The sequence below is a fragment of the Microcaecilia unicolor genome, chromosome 13, assembly GCF_901765095.1.
Source record: "Microcaecilia unicolor chromosome 13, aMicUni1.1, whole genome shotgun sequence".
Classification (NCBI taxonomy): Eukaryota; Metazoa; Chordata; class Amphibia; order Gymnophiona; family Siphonopidae; genus Microcaecilia; species Microcaecilia unicolor.
In genome coordinates, this window is record NC_044043.1 from 17,069,813 (window position 1) to 17,089,321 (window position 19,509).

The window sequence follows — 19,509 nt, forward strand, 5'->3', positions numbered from 1 at the left end:
GAAGGCGGGACAGGTGGTTGGGAGGCAGGAAAAACTGCTGGGCAGACTTATACGGTCTGTGCCCTGAGAAAGACAGGTACAAATCAAGGTAAGGTATACACATGAGTTCATCTTGAGCAGACTGGATGGACCGTGCAGGTCTTTTTCTGCCGTTATCTACTATGTTACTATGACTAGACAGTCCAGAGACCACCCAAGGAAGCTGTGATAGTTGCTTGTTTTCTGAACTACTCAGCCTGAATGCTCAGTAGGTGTTGCTTTGCCCATTCTGAAATTTTGGGGCTAATCATACCTATGATTTGGAGTGGTATTCTCCCTCTGGTCAAAATCTAGCAGTGATTTGGCCGCATGTTTTGATGGTGTATTGGAAGCCCAAACAAAACTCCTCTGTGATTTGGATTTTAACCTGGGTTTATAGCTACTTCTACTTAACACAGCTTTGACATAGGCATGCTGGGTAGCTGAAGGAAGAACCAGCTTTCTTGTAAGGGAAGTGAAATTGATTCAAAGCTCTCCCCCCCCCCCCCCCCTCCGGTGCCTGTTGCTGTGAGGGGGAATTACTGAAATAAGTAGTAGTAGTCTGCCAGGGCAGGACTAAAGGAAATTAATAGATACATTTAAATTTCCCTCCATCATGTCTAAAGTGTTTTCTCATGTGTCTTACTTTGTAAAATAAAAATCTTGATTTGATTTGGAAAGAGAAATATCTTGTGTGGCTTGTTTTAAGTAGTAATTTTTTTTCATGCCTGTGAAATGGTTAAAAAATGGTGAATTTTTCATCCCTTGTGGCGATAGGGTGAAATGTTCTGGGGGGGGGGGGGGCACTTTTGTATTAGTTCCAACAGGTCGATAGGCTTTTTGTATATCTGCTTTTTCCTGAGCTATGACATGTTTAGAGAGTATGAAGCACGCCTAGAGAAGTATGGAGAAAGAATATGGACATGCAAGAGCACAGGAAGCAACCAGCTGACTCACAAGGAGGCCTGGGATGAAGAACAGGAAGTTGCAGAGCTGTAAGTATCTCTATAGAAAACAGATCTCGCACCTTATTGTTGATTGATATAATCCTAGTTCTGCTTAATTATTAAAAGTAAAAGTTAATACTTTCCTATAATAAATTTGACTAGTGTTCTTTTTTTTTTCTTTGTTTAAATGTGACTAGCTCAGTACATCCCCCCATCATTCTAACCATGGAACCTGATGGCAAACGGATGATAATCATTGTACCAACAGCTGTAAAGCAACATCAGACAGAAAATAATTAGTATGCACTTATCTCCAGCCCAGATGTATCAGTCTTGTTTCAGTCTGTTAGTGTGAAGACTTCTACTTCCGCATAAGTTAGTTCTGCAAGTTTGGGCATCCTGGGAGGATGATGCCATTTTCTGGATAGCCTGCAATCTCATCTGGATTTAGTGGTCTGTATAAGTTTTTCGATATGAGTTAAAAACCTTGAGAGTTTTTAGAATACTAATGCTCTTCATGATTTTTAACAGTTTGAAATCAGTGAAACATGGCCAATGTTGGGATCAAGACAGAGATCAAGACAGTTTGAGACATGGTATTTAAAAGTGAAAAGTGCAGCTTGGAGGCAGATTGGTTTTATAGAACACTAGAAGATTTTGTCTGAGAGGAGGCTCTGCGTCAGTAAGAGGGGACATTTTATGAATATAACCTTCTTTTGAAAGTTTAATTGTTTTATAGTGCGATTGGGATTGTAATTTGGTGATTTTGAAAGATCTAGAACCCTTCACGAGAAGTTTTTTTTTTTTTTTTTTTTTTTTTAATGGTTAGGGACATTTCCAACAGCGGAACCAACTTATGCGGAAGTAGAAACCTTCATACTTGTATGTTTTTTACATTTGGATATGGAGCACTACTGTGGAACATGGTTTTAGAGTAAACCGACAGCCTAATACAAGATTGATTTATTATTTGCTCCTGAGACTAGTGCGGCCGTGGAACATTTTCCCTTTGGAATACAGTTTGAAGAACACACTAACAGCCTGAAACAAGATTTTATACATCTGCTCTGGAAGTGCATTTTTTTAATTATTTTCTGTTTGATGTTGCTTTATAACTGTTGGTGCAATAATCATCATCCGTTTGCCATCAAGTTCCATGTTTGGAATGATAGGAGGATGTACTGAGTACTAGTTACATTTTATTATAGAAGAGCATTAGCTTTTATGTTTTATGATTGAGCAGAATTTGGATTATATTGATCAAAGTGCGAGATTGCAGTTACTATAATTATTATTTTAATAGTTTTTGAAGAGCTCATTTATTAATACTTACGTAGAGAAAACAGATGAGAAGAATGCGGTATGATGCTCTAACTCTAGGGTGAGATGATAGGTGTTTGAGCTCGCTCAAATATTTTCTTATACTGCTTGCAATCTTGAATGCTTTCAAGGCAGTGTACATTGAGGTACAGTAGGTATTTTTCTGTCCCTAGAGGGCTCACAATCTAAGTTTTGTACCTACTTCTCTATTGAGAAGCCAGGTTTAATATTTGATACTTTACTGTTAGCGACTTAAGGTTACAAACTCATTTAAGTTGTCTCCAAGTGACCGGTAAATGTATATTTTATGTTTAATATATTTTGTAGCTATGTCTGTTTTCTTAGCCTTCTGCTTTAGACTTCAGTGATAGCAGGTGCATAATGAGGTTTAATATTCTTGAAACTGGGGGTTGAGATGGTAGTACTGTAAGTTGAGTGCTTGTATATTCAGCAGCATCTGATATTGACATTGATCCTATTCTCATATAGTTTAAAGGAGGAGTTCCCAGCATGGTATGAGAAGCTGGTGCTTGAGATTGTTCATCATAACACCATCTCACTGGACAAGTTGGTAGACCAAGCCTGGTTAGAGATTATGACAAAGTTTGCTCTTGATGAGGAGTGCGACTTGGAGGTAAGTTGGATTCATGCTGCAGTATACATATATGCAGACAGCTTAACTGCCCTTCCAGTCTAGGGGAGCAGAAAGCTGACCGACCACAAATCAAACGGAGGTCTTCCACTTGGAGGTAATGAAGCACTTAATACTGAGTGAGCAGTCTGCTGATCTGTGCAGTTTTAAGTTTACTGTTGTGATATAATTCAGCATGCAAAGTCTTCAGATGTACCCCTTTTCTTAACACTACACCTCTGATATGGATTTTGTAGCTCTGGGTGCTTCATTGGTGTGTGCGTGTGGTTTTTTTTTTTTTTTTTCCTTTTGTTTGTGTTTTTAGGGGGGAGATGAGGAGGGTTGCATATTTCATAGTAGTATTCAAGAAAGTGGAAAAGAAGAAAATTATGTATGCTATGGATCTTTTCCCATGTTTTAGAGGGGGTGTGTATGTCTGTACTCTTTCCCGCCTTTTTGGCCATTGAGCCCTTACATTAATCTAAGGGGCATTGTTAACATGGCTACTGTTAGGACGTGATGATACCCTAAATAGTTGTAATCCTGTACTCAAATGTACATCTTTGGATTTTTTTTTTTTGTTTTTTTCTGAATTGTTCACTTTTCTTGTACATTAATCTGGGTTTTGCATTAGCTGAAAGCAGGAACCAGGGATCTGTGAAGAACTATGGCCTAAATGTATTATAAACTAAGATTCCCTAGAAAGCATTGGCCACTTGTCAGTGGGTAATATTTGAAATGATTTGCAGATTGTTCACAGTGTTAAGTCTGTCTTTGAGTTATTGGCCTCATGATTTTGTGTAAGTGATTCTTCCCCCTAAAGCAAAGAAAACCTGGTTGTGAGTTCACGTTTGCCATGTTGTCAAGATAAAGATGAGATGAAAACTTATAGAAATATGAAAGGAATACCTGATATGTTTTTGTTAGTGTATGATCTTTTTCCTCCCCTTTAGTCCTTATCTAAAGCAATCACATACAGTAGAGTGAAGCAATGACCTAGTGGATAGATCAGTGCTTCTTACATTTATGCTGTTTTTAACTTTGGCAAGTAACTTTCCCCTTCATTGCCCCAGCTTAGTTTTGTAAGTTACTTTTCTCCGAGGACAAGCAGGCTTGCTTCTTCTCACAAGTTCGCCAAAATTGCCAGAGGAAAAATCTAGAGCTTTGAGGAGCATGAGCCACACTCCTGCGCAAGTGCTTTCCCGCCTGCCATGCGAACACGCTGCTTCAGTTTTCGTTTTTCCACGTGAGACGCAGCTGTCTCTTCTATGGCATCAGCAGCAGATGAATCCAGAAACTGGTGGGTTGTATCCGTCTACCAGCAGGTGGAGATAGAAAACACTGAAAGAAGGCAGTGACCCTGGACGTCCAGCCCCTCTTTCCTTCAGTACATCTCTATATCCAGCAGGTGGTGGACAAATTATCTCTAGCTCCTGAATTCATCTGTTGGGGAAGGCTCCTGGGCCGTTTTAGCCAGTTGAGCCCAGGGGTGTGTGGCTAGTGGTGCCAGCTTTAAAGGCATACTTGCTTGTCAGGTCCCTGCCTTACCCCACAGCTTCCCTTTACTCCAGGATACTCCCATTCGGTTTGTGGCTGTACTGCTCTTGCCTTCCGCACACACACTAAAAAAAAGAGCACAGCAGTGTGTTTTTTTTTTTTAAATAGCTGAAAAAGGCATCAGCCTTTTTAGGTTGACAGGAACCTGTGCCTGAATGGTTCTTGGGAGTAAGAAGTGCCTTTGGGCTCCTCCTCGGACTCGTGCTAGGAGCGCAGTGCTTTTCTGTCTGGGGCGAGTGTGCTTGTCTTTTCCCCCCTTCTGACCCACAGCATTCTTGCTCACAGAGTGCTAGAGGTTAGAACAGTTCTACACTGTATTTATAAATGACCTAGAGATGGGAATAACTAGTGAGGTAATTAAATTCGCCGATGACACAAAATTATTCAGGGTCGTCAAGTCGCAGGAGGAATGTGAACGACTACAGGAGGACCTTGCGAGACTGGGAGAATGGGCGTGCAAGTGGCAGATGAAGTTCAATGTTGACAAGTGCAAAGTGATGCATGTGGGTAAGAGGAACCCGAATTATAGCTACGTCTTGCAAGGTTCCGCGTTAGGAGTTACGGATCAAGAAAGGGATCTGGGTGTCGTTGTCGATGATACGCTGAAACCTTCTGCTCAGTGTGCTGCTGCGGCTAGGAAAGCGAATAGAATGTTGGGTGTTATTAGGAAGGGTATGGAGTCCAGGTGTGCGGATGTTATAATGCCGTTGTATCGCTCCATGGTGCGACCGCACCTGGAGTATTGTGTTCAGTACTGGTCTCCGTATCTCAAAAAAGATATAGTAGAATTGGAAAAGGTACAGCGAAGGGCGACGAAAATGATAGTGGGGATGGGACGACTTTCCTATGAAGAGAGGCTGAGAAGGCTAGGGCTTTTCAGCTTGGAGAAGAGACGGCTGAGGGGAGATATGATAGAAGTGTATAAAATAATGAGTGGAATGGATCGGGTGGATGTGAAGCGACTGTTCACGCTATCCAAAAATACTAGGACTAGAGGGCATGAGTTGAAGCTACAGTGTGGTAAATTTAAAACGAATCGGAGAAAATTTTTCTTCACCCAACGTGTAATTAGACTCTGGAATTCGTTGCCGGAGAACGTGGTACGGGCGGTTAGCTTGACGGAGTTTAAAAAGGGGTTAGATAGATTCCTAAAGGACAAGTCCATAGACCGCTATTAAATGGACTTGGAAAAATTCCGCATTTTTAGGTATAACTTGTCTGGAATGTTTTTACGTTTGGGGAGCGTGCCAGGTGCCCTTGACCTGGATTGGCCACTGTCGGTGACAGGATGCTGGGCTAGATGGACCTTTGGTCTTTCCCAGTATGGCACTACTTATGTACTTATGTACTTATGTTCCTGCTGCGGGTCAAGGCGTTCTGCTTTGGATCTTTATAGCACGACTGGTATGAGCAGCGTGAGACCGTGTGGCGCTTTTGTATCTCCTCTCAGGGAGGGTTTCCCAAGCGGAACAGTTTTTGCCGGCGTGCCATTTTGTCAGCGGCTCCGGGTGCTGGAACTGCACCTTTCAGCATTTTCTCCCTGTTCGTGTGTTTGAGGAATTCGGAGGCCAGCAGCTCCAGTATGGTGACTCGGACTTCGTGGAGTATTGTGCCGGGGGCAGCTAGAGCGGAGGAGTCCGGTGATTTGTTCTCCCTTTTATTCCCTGGTGTTGCAAGCTCTGTTGAGTGCTCTGGAGTTCTGGAAGGTCAGGCAGTACTCATTCTTTTGGACATGTTGCTGGTGGCCTATATATTCTGACAGGGCGATATGCAGAGCATGTTCTTAATCTGGTACCAACTGGGCTTCTGATCTGCCAGAGAGACACTTGCTTAGCTTATCAGCGGGACACTTGTGGGTCAGAGCGTCTTCTCATGTTTCTTTTCTCAGTTGTCTTGTCATTTCGCAGGAATGGTGTCGGAGATGTTTCCCAGCTTGCTAAGATCTGCGGTGCGCCGCAGATGGTTTGAATGGCATCCTCGAAAACCGCCAAGTTAGACCAGTTCTTGGTCGAAGAAAATGACTTGGCTTCCTTGGGCTGAATGTCCTTCTGCGGCCTTAGCCAGTATCTGCTCTTCATGTCTTCTCTCCTTGGCCTTTGATCGAGAGGATTCCTCTCCAGATCTTTCGGCTGCAGGGCTGGTGCTCTTCATGCCTCACGATTGTTGGCACCGACATTAGTGCTTGAATTTCCTTCAGCTTCTCGGAATGAGCCTTTCAGTGTCCTGTAGTGCTGAATCGTCTGTTCCAGTGGCCTAGGTTGATAAAGGTTCCCTCCCACTTTAGTCTTTTGGCTTTGATCTACAGCTCAGGTTTGAGGAAGAAGTGGTCTGATGTGGTGATAACCATGTGGCTTTGGACTGCAGTGCCTGGGTTATTCTGCCTTTTTCGTGCATAGCAATCTTTTTGGACATTCTTTGTGGATCTTGCCTGCTCGAACTTGTGGGTGTCCATGGCTCTTCAGTTGTTTGTCGTCTGGTTGGCTTGCAAAAAGGACACTCCTCCAGCTCTTCTGGATTCTGCCTGTAACGTTGGCGGCTTTCTGAGTTGAGCTTTTTAGGGCTGGCTCTTGGTGACACTTTCGGTTTTGGGTTGGTTTCTCAGAGATGCACTTTTCGTGTCTCCATTGCACCATCTGTTTTCTGTCCTGGAACTTGAATTCGTGCCTGGAGCGGTTGAGCCACGTCTTCTAGCTTCTCACAGGATCTTCCCTGTAGACGGTCTTGTTGGCTGTTGATTTAGCTTGTGGAGCTTCCAGGCGTTGTAGGGTGGAGTCCCTTCCCTGTGGATTGCAGAGTCTAGGGTGCCTCCGTGGACTTTCCGTCTGTATTTGACAGCTCGTTTCTGTTTTTCTTCTTTCCTCATCACAGGAAGAGTTCCTTAGCTCAGATTGTCTGAGGTTTGTAGAGTCTGTCTCTGGTTCTCAGAACGTGTCTATTACCTTTTTGGATTTTTTTTTTTTTTTTTTTTGTACTTCTATCTGGTCCAGACAGGCTCTGCTTCGTCTAGTGACTTTTGCTCGGGATATGCAGGAACCAGTTGCTTATGCATTCTTGGCAGGGTGGTCTCTGTGTGGGGAACAGCAGGCTTCTTCGGCTTGGGCACAATCTCTGGACTGGGCGGAGTTTGATGTGTGTTCCTTGGAGGAAGTTGATAGGCATTGCTTCATTCTTTTTTTGTCACATTCCCCAATCGGTGTAGCTCCCTGAGCTTCTGGACGGCTTCATGCAGTGATTTGCTTTGGTATTGGGGTTGCTTGCACCTGCCATACTGCTGCTGTGGCCCAACCTGGCCCTCAGCCCGCAGGGCGGCCTCCGGGTTCCGCTTGCTGTTTCGGTGTCAACTGCCACCCAGGCCGACACTCCGTCGACATTAGTGGAGGAAGCTTCGCCAGAGTCGAGACGTGAGCTGGTTTCTCGAAGTTGCTGTCGAGGACATGGTTCATTCGACATGGAGGCGGGCCCGGTCTCAGACATCCTTGAGGGAGGTGCTATCCAACACTGAGGAGGAGCGCTCATGGGAATCGGAAGAGGATCCCAGGTACTTTTCCTCCAATGAGTCCTATGGGATCCCTTCTGAACCCTTTCCCGTACCTGAGAGGAGACTGTCTCCACCTGAGAACCCTCTCTTTCACAGCTTTTGTATGGGAAATGGCTGAAGCCATTCCATTCCCTGTAGAAGTGGAGGATGAGCCCAGGGTCAAGATGCTTGAGGTCCTGGACTAGACCTCCCCTCCTAAAGAGGCAGTAACAGCTCCTCTCCACGAGGTACTCAAGGCAGCCCTCGTTAGGAACTGGGCGTCCCCTCTGTCTGTCCCTGTGGTTCCCAAGAAAATTGACACTCAGTATCAGATCCACGGGGAACCTTGTTTGGTGAGGTCTGTTATCTCACAACTTCATGGTGGTGGACGCCGCTCTCAAGAGAGCGAGGAGTACTAGGGACTATGCCTTGGCTCCCACAGGCAGAGAAGCTAGGAGACTGTTTTGGGAGAAAGATGTATCAGACCTGTATGCTGATCTCCTGTATCCAGGCATACCAGCTTTTCACGAGCGTGTATTTGTGGAACTTGGTGCGGCAGCTGTCAGACTTGTTCGATGCACTCCATCCGGAGCAGGCTGAGTCGTTTCGCCAGTTGGTCCTGCAGCAGAAGGCGTGTCGCAAGTTCTTGGCCAAGGGCACTTAAGACACTTGACATGGCATCCAGGATCTCTGCCCAAGTTATAGTAATGCACAGACTCTCATGGCTGCGTGTTCCTGACCTGGAACATTCAGTTCAGCAGAGGTTGGCGAATGCCCCTTGCCAGGGGGATAACCTTTCTGGAGAGAAGGTTGAGGAGGTCATTGACCAAAACAAGAAACATACTGATGCTGTGTCTTCTCTCTCCCACCGGGCATCTTTTGCAACTGCCTCCTCATCCAGGAGGTATTTTGGCAGGTTGTGCAGTGCTCGCTATTACTGCTCTAGGCCTAGGTACACTTCTGCGGCCCGCCAGCCTGCTCAGGCTCAACCGCAGCGTGCTCGTTCTCATCAACAGTGTGCGTCTAATGCTCCTTCTACTCCCCAGCAAAGGCAAGGGATGAACTTTTGACTAGCTCCAGCAGAGCATAGCCACTGTCCAAATGTCTGTCCCAGACACTTGCCGGCTGGGGGAAGGTTAAAGTTTTTTTTACTAATGGTGGCCTCTCATAACCTCTGACCGGTGGGTTCTTCAAATAGGCCGGCTTGGATACACCCTCAATCTGTTTACCAAACAACCAAATTGTCCACAAAGAGCCCATTCTTTCAGCTCTCAGCACAGGCAGGTACTTGCAGAGGAACGCTCTGCCCTTCTGAAGGCCCATGCGGTTGAACCTGTTCTACCAGGGGAAGAAGGACAGGGATTCTATTCAGTGCAGAAGAAGACCGGGGGGGGGGGGGGGAGGTGGTGGAGAGAGAGACATCCCATCCTAGACCTAAGGGCCCTGAACAAATTCCTAGTCTGCGAAAAGTTCAGGATGATTTCTTTGGACACCCTTCTCCCATGATTCAGGAAAATGATTGGCTATGCTCTCTAAACTTGAAGGATTCTTATACCCACATCCCAATTGGAAGTATCTTTAATTTCGGCTGGGAACACAGTACTTTCAATACCGCATGTTGCCCTTTGGCCTCACATCCACTCCCAGGGTCTTTACCAAGTGTCTAGTGGTTGCCACCGCATCGCTGCGCAGACTGGGAGTTCATGTGTTCCCCTATCTCGATGATTGATTTGGCTGGTGAAGAGCGCCTTGCTGGGCGGTGCTCGGGAGTCCATGCAGATGACTATTTGGGTGCTGGAGCTACTAGGGTTCATTATGAACTACCCCAAGTCCCATCTCCGTTCTGTTCAACAATTGGAGTTCATAGGAGCCCTGCTTAACATGAGGACTGTTCGGGCCTACCTCCCAGAGACGCGGGCGGGCAGTCTTATCTCCCTAGTGTCCAAGGTTCGGACATCGCAGCAGGTCACAGCTTAGCAGATATTGAGGTTGTTGGGCCACATGGCTTCCACAGTGTACGTTACATCAATGGCTCGCCTTTGCATGAGATCTACTCAATGGACCCTATCTTCTCAGTGGTATCAAACCACGGGGAATCTAGAGGATGTTATCCAAGTGTCCCTATAGCTGGTACGCTCTCTTCACTGGTGGACAATTTGGTCCAATTTGACCTTGGGACTTCCATTCCAAATTCCTCAGGTGCTAGAAGTTCTGACTCCGGATGCATCTCTCCTGGGATGGGGAGCTCATGTGGATGGGCTTTACACTTAAGGAGCTTGGTCCCTCCAGGAAACTAATGTTCAGATCAGAGTACCGCGTGATCTGGAACGCTCTAAAGGCTTTCAGAGATCGGCTGCCCTGCCAAATTATTCTAATTCAAACAGTCAGGTTGCAATGTATTACACCAACAAGCAGGGGCGCACTGGATCTCGCCCTCTGTGTCAGGAAGCCATCCAGATGTGACGTTAGGCTTGCCAACACAGCATGTTTCTCCAAGCCACTTGTAGGTGTGAACAACGACCTGGCCAACAGGCTGAGCAGGATAATGCAACCACACGAGTGGTCTCTAAATATAGGCGTAGCCCGTACGATCTTCTGAGTTTGGGACACCCCCTTGGTGGATCTTTTTGCCACTCAACTCACAAGGGCCCTCAGTTCTGTTCCAGGCTTCAGGCCCACGATAGACTAGCGTCAGATGCCTCCCTTCTACAGTATGTGTATCCTCCGGTATCTCTGGTGGAAAAGAAACTTAAGCAAGACTGCGGAACCATGATTCTGATCATGCCCTTCTGGCTGTGACAGATATGGTACCCTCTTCTGGAATTGTCCTTCAAAGATACGTGGAGATTGGAGTGTTTTCTGACTCTCATTACTCAGGACAAGGGGTCGCTTCTATGTCCCAACCTCCAGTCTCTGGCTCTCACTGCCTGGATGTTGAGAGCCTAGAATTTTTGCTTCTTTGGGTCTTTTGGAGGGTGTCTTCCAGGTCTTGCTGGCTTCCAGGAAAGATTCGACTAAGAGGTGTTACTCTTTTAAATGGAGGGGGTTTGCTGTCTGGTGTGACAGCAAGGCCATAGATCCCCTTTCGTGTCCTACATAGACCCTCCTTGAATACCTGATGTGTCGTGACTAACTCTGTAAGGGTTCACCTTATTGCAATTAGTGCTGCTTATCAGCGTGTAGAAGGTAAGCCTATTTCTGGACAGCCTTTAGTTTGCTTCATGAGAGGTTTGCTTTTGTCAAAGCCCCCCGCCAGTGTCATGAAATCTCAATGTTGTTCTCGCCCAGCTGATAAAAGCACCTTTTGAGCCACTGAATTCCTGCATCTGAAGTACTTGACCTGGAAGGTGATTTTCTTGGTGGCTGTTACTTCAGCTTGTAGGGTCAGTGAGCTTCAGGCCCTAGTAGTAGATGCACTTTGTACTAAGTTTCATCAGAACAGAGTAGTCCTCTGCACGCACCCTAAGTTCCTGCTGAAGATGGTTGAGTTCCATCTGAACTAGTCGATTTGTCTTACCAACGTTATTTTCCCGACCTTATGCCCATCCTGGCGAAAGCAGCTTGCACACCTTGGACTGCAAGGGAGCGTTGGCCTTTTATATGGAACAGGCGAAGCCCATCAGATAGTCTGCCCAGCTTTTTGTTTCTTTTGATCCCAACAGGATGGTGGTCGCCATCGGGAAATGCATCATATCCAGTTGGCTAGCAGATTTCATTTCCTTCGCTTATGCCTAGGCTGGGCTGGTCCTAGAGGGTCATGTCAGGGTTCATAATGTTAGAGCCATGGCTGTGTCGGTAGCCCACTTGAAGTCAGCCTCCATTGAGAGATTTTCAAGGCTGTGACGTGGTCTTCAGTCCACACATTCACATCTCACTACTGCTTTGAGCAGGATACCCGATGCAACAGTCAATTTGGGCAGTCAGTGTTGCAGAATCTTGTTTGGGGGGTCTAGAATCCAACTCTACCCTCCTAGGCTCGTTTTATTCTGTTCCAGGCTGCACCCTCATCTAGTTTGTATTTAGTTGCAGGTTAATCTGCGTTAAGTCCTTGCTGGTGTGAGGCTCAATTGACCAGTATGTTTGTTTTGGATGTGCCTGAATGCTATGGATTCCCCACTTCTGAGAAGAAGCAAGCCTGCTTGTCCTCGGAGAGAGCAAAAATGCTTATCTGTATTAGGTATTCTCCGAGGATAGCAAGCTGCTTATCCTCACAATGCCACCACCACTAGAAGATGTATTCTCTAAGCTTTGTTATTCAACTGCTTGGTCTGGCATGAATGAGGCATGCGGCAGCTTGTGCCTGTATGGTCGGGAATGATAAGCTTCTAGAAATAGAACTCTGGGTAGTATCCGTACTAGGCTGCATTGGATGAAGTCACCCACATGTGGAAATGGCGGGCCAGTATTGCAAAATAGAGTAGTAGTAGTAGCAGAAGACAATTGGGAATATAAAGATACACCTCGAGATCCAGGAGGTTAAGAACCCCCCCCCCCCCCCTCCTGGGCTGCGCCACTTCTTCACATAAAACTGCATTGGCTCCCTATGATGTCCCGCATTACCTTCAAACTTTGTACTGTAGTTCACAAGATACTCTACGGTGATGCCCCTGGTTATATGATTGGCCTCGTTGATCTACCAGTCAGGAATAGTAGCAGCTCATCTTGTACCTATATGAATCTTCACTATCCTAAATGCATTGGCCTTAAATATAAGATGACCTACGTGCCCAATTTCACCTATTTAAGTACGAAACTGTGGAATGCATTACCAAAAGCAGTGAAAAGGATACATAACCATCTACAATTCAGGCGAACTTTGAAGACCTATCTGTTTTGTAAGGCCTGCCCTGCAGTTTCTGATTAGCAGCCTCAACACTGCACTGATTTAAAAGACAATGTTATTTCTTATATCTTTGCCGTTTACTGTTCCCATTTACCCCTACCTTCCCTTATCCTGATTCTATTTGTATTTTTTAACATCGACCGTATTGGAGCTCCCAAATAAGGTGACTTGTAAGCCACATTGAGCCTGCTAATGTGTGGGAAAATGGGGGAGCATACAAATGCTGCAAATATATCCTCTGCTGTCCTTGGAGAACACATGCTATAGGTGTGTGGGGACTAAACACAATTACTATGCCCCGTTAAGAGGGCCAGCAAAGACGGGGAAGTACAAATATGACGACTAATGATAATTTTAGCACTCTGGAATTAGATCACAAACTTCCCACTCATGCAATCCAAATTCAGAACAGTCCAAATCACTGAGAAGAAAAGACACAAGGCTTAGGTATTAGAAAAATAGAAAAACTGTTTTATTTATTTTTGTTACATTTGTACCACGCGCTTTCCCACTCATGGCAGGCTCAGTGCGGCTTACATATTGTATACAGGTACTTATTTGTACCTGGGGCAATGAAGGGTTAAGTGACTTGCCCAGAGTCACAAGGAGCTGCCTGTGCCTGAAGTGGGAATCGAGAAGGGTACATGAAAACAGTTCCTCAGTTCCCCAGGACCAAAGTCCACCACCCTAACCACTAGGCCACTCCACATTAGAGATAATGGTAGCGAATAGCAAATTTAATTGGAGACAATACTTATGCAGAGTTACCCACAAGGATGGTAGAATGATGACTTCATGTACCTGTTAAAACAAAGATGATAAACACTAGCCCCTGGTCCTGAAGTTTATAGGACACCTGACACCCCAAGCACTAAGGAGAAAGCAGTTCAATCTGATAGACGATAACACTCATGAACACTGGATCCGTAGGAAGTCGGAGACTGAAGATGGAGGCTGGCAAGTGGGTTTCACCTTACGATCAGACAAAGCAGCAGCAGAGAACTCCAGCTGGTCAGCAGATGGTGGCTCTACCCAGGCATGGAGCATGCTGGGGGGGGCTTACATCTGTAACGATCCATTGTCCTTTGGCTGGCTGGAGCAGCTGTCTGAGCTGCATCAGCTAAGAGACAGATCATCCCCTATTGTTTACTTTGTATCCATTTTATACCTTTTCTTCAGAAATTGAAGCTATGCTGACCAAAATCTGTATCTGGGGTTTGCCAATGATTGTGTCTTTGGGGGCCCAAGGACCTGGCTCTTGACTCCATAGATTTCCCTCTTATCCATGAAGGTCCCTAGCACAGTAAACAAAAGTTGTTGTGAACAGTTGCCTCTGTTAGCCTTGATGTGTTAGCGTTGTGCTTGAGGCCTATTACAGGAACAAGCCTCTGCTTGGAAACTGACATTGCTTAAGTCTATGAAAAGTCATGTTCATAATGTAGAAAAGTGCTTCATTGTAGTGCTACATACTTTGTCCCTACAGGTGAGTTCGCTTTCTGCCCTGTGGGATAAAAGCTCAGGTACATCCCATAGTTCTGGACTGGTCTAGCAGCTTGATAAGGAAGGTGAAATTTGTTCATACCTGTTAATTCTTTTAGTCCTGTTAGACTAGTTCAGGACACATCCTGGAAGACCGAGTGATTTTGGTATAGCTGGGTCCTAGGTCTGCCACCTGTCTGTATATAGTCAGGTCTGCAGAGGTAGCTTCATGGCCCTCTATTCCAGGTTGTGGATTGACTTTTATTGGTTCTGTTTTTTGTTACTTTTAACTATTTTGGTCGCTGAGTGGCTTTGGTATTAGCATATTGGTGATGTCGCTGGAGTCTTCAAAATCTCTTGTCTCTGCCTGTTGGTAAAGGAGCATAACCTATAGGTCTGGACTGGTCTAGTAGGACTCAAGAATAAAGTTCACCTTTATAATCGTGAAATATTGATGTAATACCGTTTTCTTTCTGACTAAATATTGATCTTTTTTTGTGACAGGTTGGAAAAGATAAGCTTCTGCGGGTAAAGATTGTGAAGGTGCACCCGCTGGAAAACATAGACCAGGAGCCCTCCGAAAAGAAAACTGCTGGAGCATGTGATTCCCCCTCTAGTGACAAGGAGAACTCAAATCAAGTGGTCCAGGACAACCAGAACAAGGAGCTGGTGCAAGAGGAGGAGTGCAATCGGAGGGAGAGCATTAAGGATAGCCTGAGTATGTACTGATTATATTTTTGATTGCAGCATCTGTAGTGCCATTTAGACGAAGTAGATATTACTATGGTTTGTCTTTTTTTAACTTTATTTCCTTAGCATCGGCAGCAGATGAATCCAGGAACTGGTGGGTTGTATCCGCCTACCAGCAGATGGAGATACAGAACACTGATCAGTAGGCAGAGATCACTGAACAGAAAGCAGTGACACTGGACGCCCGGCTCCTTGTCTCTTCAGTATATCTCTATCTCCTGTAGATGGTGGACGGATTCCTCCCAGCTCCTGGATTCTTGGGGAGCTCCTGGGCTGTTTGGCCAGTTGAGCGTGGGGGCGTCTGGCTAAGGGTGCTAACCTTGAGGACATACTTGTGCTGCAAGTCCCTGTCCTACCCCTTTCTCCCCCTGTTTTCTGTTGCCTTCCTTCCCTAGCTGCCTTAAAAATCTCAAACTTTTGCAGCTGACATCCGGTTAAAAAAAAAAAAAAAAAAAAAGAGAAACGTTGAATTTATTTGTAAGCTCTTGTGGAGCTAGCTGCCCCTGTTTTTTTTTTTTTGAGGTTCCTGCCAGAGTTCGGCTCCCTCAGAGAGTGACTTCCGCTTATTAGTTTTCCTTTCAGTGCCGGTGAGTACTTTGCTATTTTTTTCCGGTGGCTGATGCGTCAGTGTCAGTGGAAGGACGGTTTTCTGTATGGCCATGGAGACAGTGAGAGTGTTCCTGCTGTGGCTCTTGCCGTTCCGCAGTGGGAGCCTGCGTGGCGCGCTGTTCGGATGCGGCTTTGGCGGCGGCAGAGTCTTTGGAGCTGGTGGGTGAGTCTTCTCGTGCTTTTGATCATGCAGCCCAAGTTTCAGTGGCGGCTTCTGATGCGCCTTTGGAGCCTGCGCTTTTTTCTTCCACTGAGTCTTCCTGCCTTCCCGGTTAGGCAGGCGCGGGAGGCAACAGTGCTGGGGCAGCTTCGGGTTCTTCTTTTGGTGTGGTTCACCCTTCTGAGGCTGAGAAGGAATTCTCCCCAGATTTTATTATTTTGCTTCATCAAGCTTATTTGCTAAAGAAAGGTATGCCTACAGGGCCTTCTCCTTTTCCTCAGGCTTTTTCGGAAGCCAGGGAGATCCTTCCTGCTCATGGTGATTGTGGTTCTATCTTGTACCCGGAAAACATGGTGGTTAAGCGCAGGCGCTTATCTTCTTTCCCTGATGGAGGGTCCATTTCCCCTGTTTCTTCACGTTCAGTTTTGATGGGGTCTGGAGACTCTTCTAGACCCTCTAAGCTCGAGGATTTTGAGGAGGGGGAGCCTCTGCTTGGGGAGCAGGATGATCCTACTGCAGTTTGGATCTTTCATCGAAAGGATTTGCCTATGCTCATTTGTGAAGGTCTAGCAGCGGTGAATATCTCAGATCCTGAGGAACTTTCAGCTGCTTCTGTTAACCCTAAGACTGCTAGTATGAGGAAACCTTCTATGGCTTTCTCGATGCACGAGTCCATTCAGGAACTAATTTTCACTCAATGGACTGACCCTGAAAGTACTTTAAAAGTGGCTAGGGCCATGACCTGACTCTATCCGGTGGCTCCAGCTACCTTAGAGACCTTTTCCTTGCCTAAGGTGGACGCTTTGGTGTCAGCGGTCACTGAGAAGACCACTCTCCCGTTAGAAGGGGGGGTGTCACCCTTAAGGCTATGCAAGACAGGCGTCTTGAAACCTCGCTTAAGCGTTCCTTTGAAGTGGCCACGTTGGCCTTACAGGCTTCTATTTATAGTTCTTATGCGGCCAGAGCTTGCTTTTTCTGGTTTCAGCAGAGTATGGAGCAAGAACAGGATTCGTCTCTCACCTATTTAGCGGACGTCCTCTATGACTTGGTCAAGGCTTTGGCCAAGCAGATGGCTCTGCAGATTCGGCATGACGTTTGCTTTGGTTATGCAACTGGGCCGCTTATATGGCTTCTAAACATCTCCTCATGAGACTTCCCTTTCACGGAAAGTTGCTTTTTGGTGAGGATCTGGAAGACAGTTAAGGATCTGGGGAGATTCTAAGTCCCAGCACCTTCCAGAAGACAAGCCTAAACCCGGTGCTGTCTGGTTCTTCTAGACCTTGCTTTTGTGAGGTTCACTGTTATCGGCCTGTCCGTAGCTTTTCCTTTCAGTGTTCCAGATTCCAGCAGAAGTCTTCCTTTCAGAATGACAAGAGGTCTTCGGTAGCGCAAAAAAGGTCTCAGGCTTCCAGTCGGCCTGCCCAATGATGGGACACAGGTCCATTCCTCGACTGTTTCCATAGGGGGTCGATTATCCCTCTATCACGAGATGTGGACCATTATAATGTCAGACCAGTGGGTCTTGGATCTTATAAGAGACGGCTACAGGTTAGAGTTTGCCTTTTCCGTTGGAGACTGATTTTCGGAGTCTCATTGTGCCACGGAAACCAGAAAGCAGGCCGATCTGGCTACGTTGCAAACGTATCTCGGAGCGGTGGTTCCTGTTCCTCAGGCTGAATGGCGCACCCACCGTTTTTCAATCTACTTTGTCATGCCTTGAAAAGGAGGCTCTTTCAGACTTATTCTCCACCTCGGGAAAGAGTGTCTTTGGGTTTGTCGCTTCCGCATGTAGATGGTGCAATCAGTGATTGCATCAGTTCAGCCAGGGGAGTTTCTCACAGCCTTGGATCTGAAGGAGGTGTATTTGCACATTCCCATTTGGTCTCTTCATCAGAGGTATCTTTGCTTTGCCATTTTGGGTCATCGCTTTCAGTTCTGCCTAACCACAGCGCCTCATACCTTTTCCAAGGTAATGGTGGTTGTGTTGGCCTCGCTCCGGAAAGAGGGAAAGTTCATCCATATCTTGATGATTGGTTGATGCGGACAGATTCGGCACAGGAAAGTATTATGGCCACCTCTCGACTCCTGGAGTTCCTGCAGGTCCTTGGCTGGGTGATCAACTTTCCCAAGAGCCATTTAGTTCCCTCCCAAACTTTGGAATATCTGGGAGTTCTGTTCGATACGGCTTGGGGACGGGTCTTCTTACTAGAAAGCAGAAGACTCAAGCTTTGTTCTCAGGTTTGTGACCTGTTTCATTCTCCTTGTCCTCGGGCCTGGGATTATGTAAAGGTTCTGGGTTTGATGACAGCCACTCTGGAGGTGGTTCCATGGGCGAGGGCTCACATGCATTCTCTTCAACGCGCCTTGTTGAGTCGTTGGTCTCCGGTGTCCCAAGATTATCGTTGACTGACATAGCTTCCGATAGCGAGAGACAGCATGGCCTGGTGGCTATGTGCCAACAACCTGCGAAAGGGGATGCTGTTGGTGTCCCCTGTCTGGGTGATTGTAGTTACCAATGCCAGTCTCTGGGGATGGGGAACCCATTGTTTTCACTGGGTGGCTCAGGGACAGTGGTCTCAGACGGAGGCAAAGTGGTCCATCAACTGATTGGAATTGAGGGCAGTCAGCCCGGCTCTCAAGTGTCAGGATCTTCTGGAAGGTCAAGTGGTTCGAGTTCTATCAGACAACACCACAGTGGTGGCTTACATCAATCGCCAGGGAGGCACTCTGTGTAGCCTCGGCTTCTGATGCGTCCGATCTACTTCAGTGGGCGGAGACTCATCTTCTTTGTTTCTCAGCTGCTCTCAGGTCAGAGCAATGTGCAAGCAGACTTTCTCAGCTTTCATCTCCTGGATTCGGCGGAGTGGGAACTGGCGACGGAGGCCTTCAGCCTAATCTGTCAGCAGTGGGGCACTCCAGTTATGAATCTGATGACGACCGAACAGAATGCAAAAGTACTGAAGTGGGAGGTAGATTCTGTGGGTCTAGATGCCCTGTTACAGCCTTGGCTGATTGGTCTTCTCTGTCTTCCTGCCTTGGCAACTATTCGGATGTGTGCTGCGTCGGATCAGACTTCATCGGGACCTTGTGGTGCAGGTAGCTCCAGACTGGCCATGTCGGCCATGGTATTCGGATCTAGTGCAACTTCTCGTGGAGCCTCCTCTGAGGCTTTGGGTCTTTCCCAGGCTACTTCATCAAGGCCCAGTTCAGATGGTGTACCTCTCCCGCTTTCATCTTACGGCTTGGCTCTTGAGAGGGCGAAACTGAGGAAGAAGGGTTATGAGGATTCTGTGATTACCACTTTGCTTCGTGCTCACAAACGTTCCACGACTTCGGCTTATGCCAGGGTGTGGCATACGTTTGAGGCATGGTGTGCTGTGCATGCTTGGTCTCAAGGCGTCTGTTTCCCAGATCTTGGCTTTTCTGCAGGATGGCCTACAAAAGGGGTTGCCTTAACTCTCTTCAGGTGCAAGTTGCAGGTCTTGCCTGTTTCTGGGGGCGTCTAGCCAGTGCTTCACTCACAGCTCATTCGGATGTGGTACGTTTTTTGAAAAGTTTTCTTAGCCTTCGTCCTCTCCTTTGGTGTCCTTGTCCGTCTTGGAAATTAAATTTGGTCCTTAGTGTGTTAAAGGGCCCACCTTTTGAACTGTTGTGTTCTGCTTCAGATAAAGATCTCAC

The 19,509-nt window shown here is 46.5% G+C and overlaps 1 protein-coding gene across 1 annotated transcript in view; it reads left to right on the top strand.

Annotated features, from left to right (window-relative positions):
* Nucleotides 1-888: 888 nt before the first annotated feature.
* BAZ1B (bromodomain adjacent to zinc finger domain 1B) overlaps nt 889-19,509 on the top strand; it is a 428,988-nt gene continuing 410,367 nt past the window's right edge. Inside the window, exons 1-3 of the mRNA XM_030186030.1 lie at nt 889-1,013; nt 2,775-2,919; nt 14,817-15,030. Of these exons, the coding sequence (XP_030041890.1) occupies nt 889-1,013; nt 2,775-2,919; nt 14,817-15,030 (484 nt within the window). The remainder of the gene's footprint in view (nt 1,014-2,774; nt 2,920-14,816; nt 15,031-19,509) is intronic.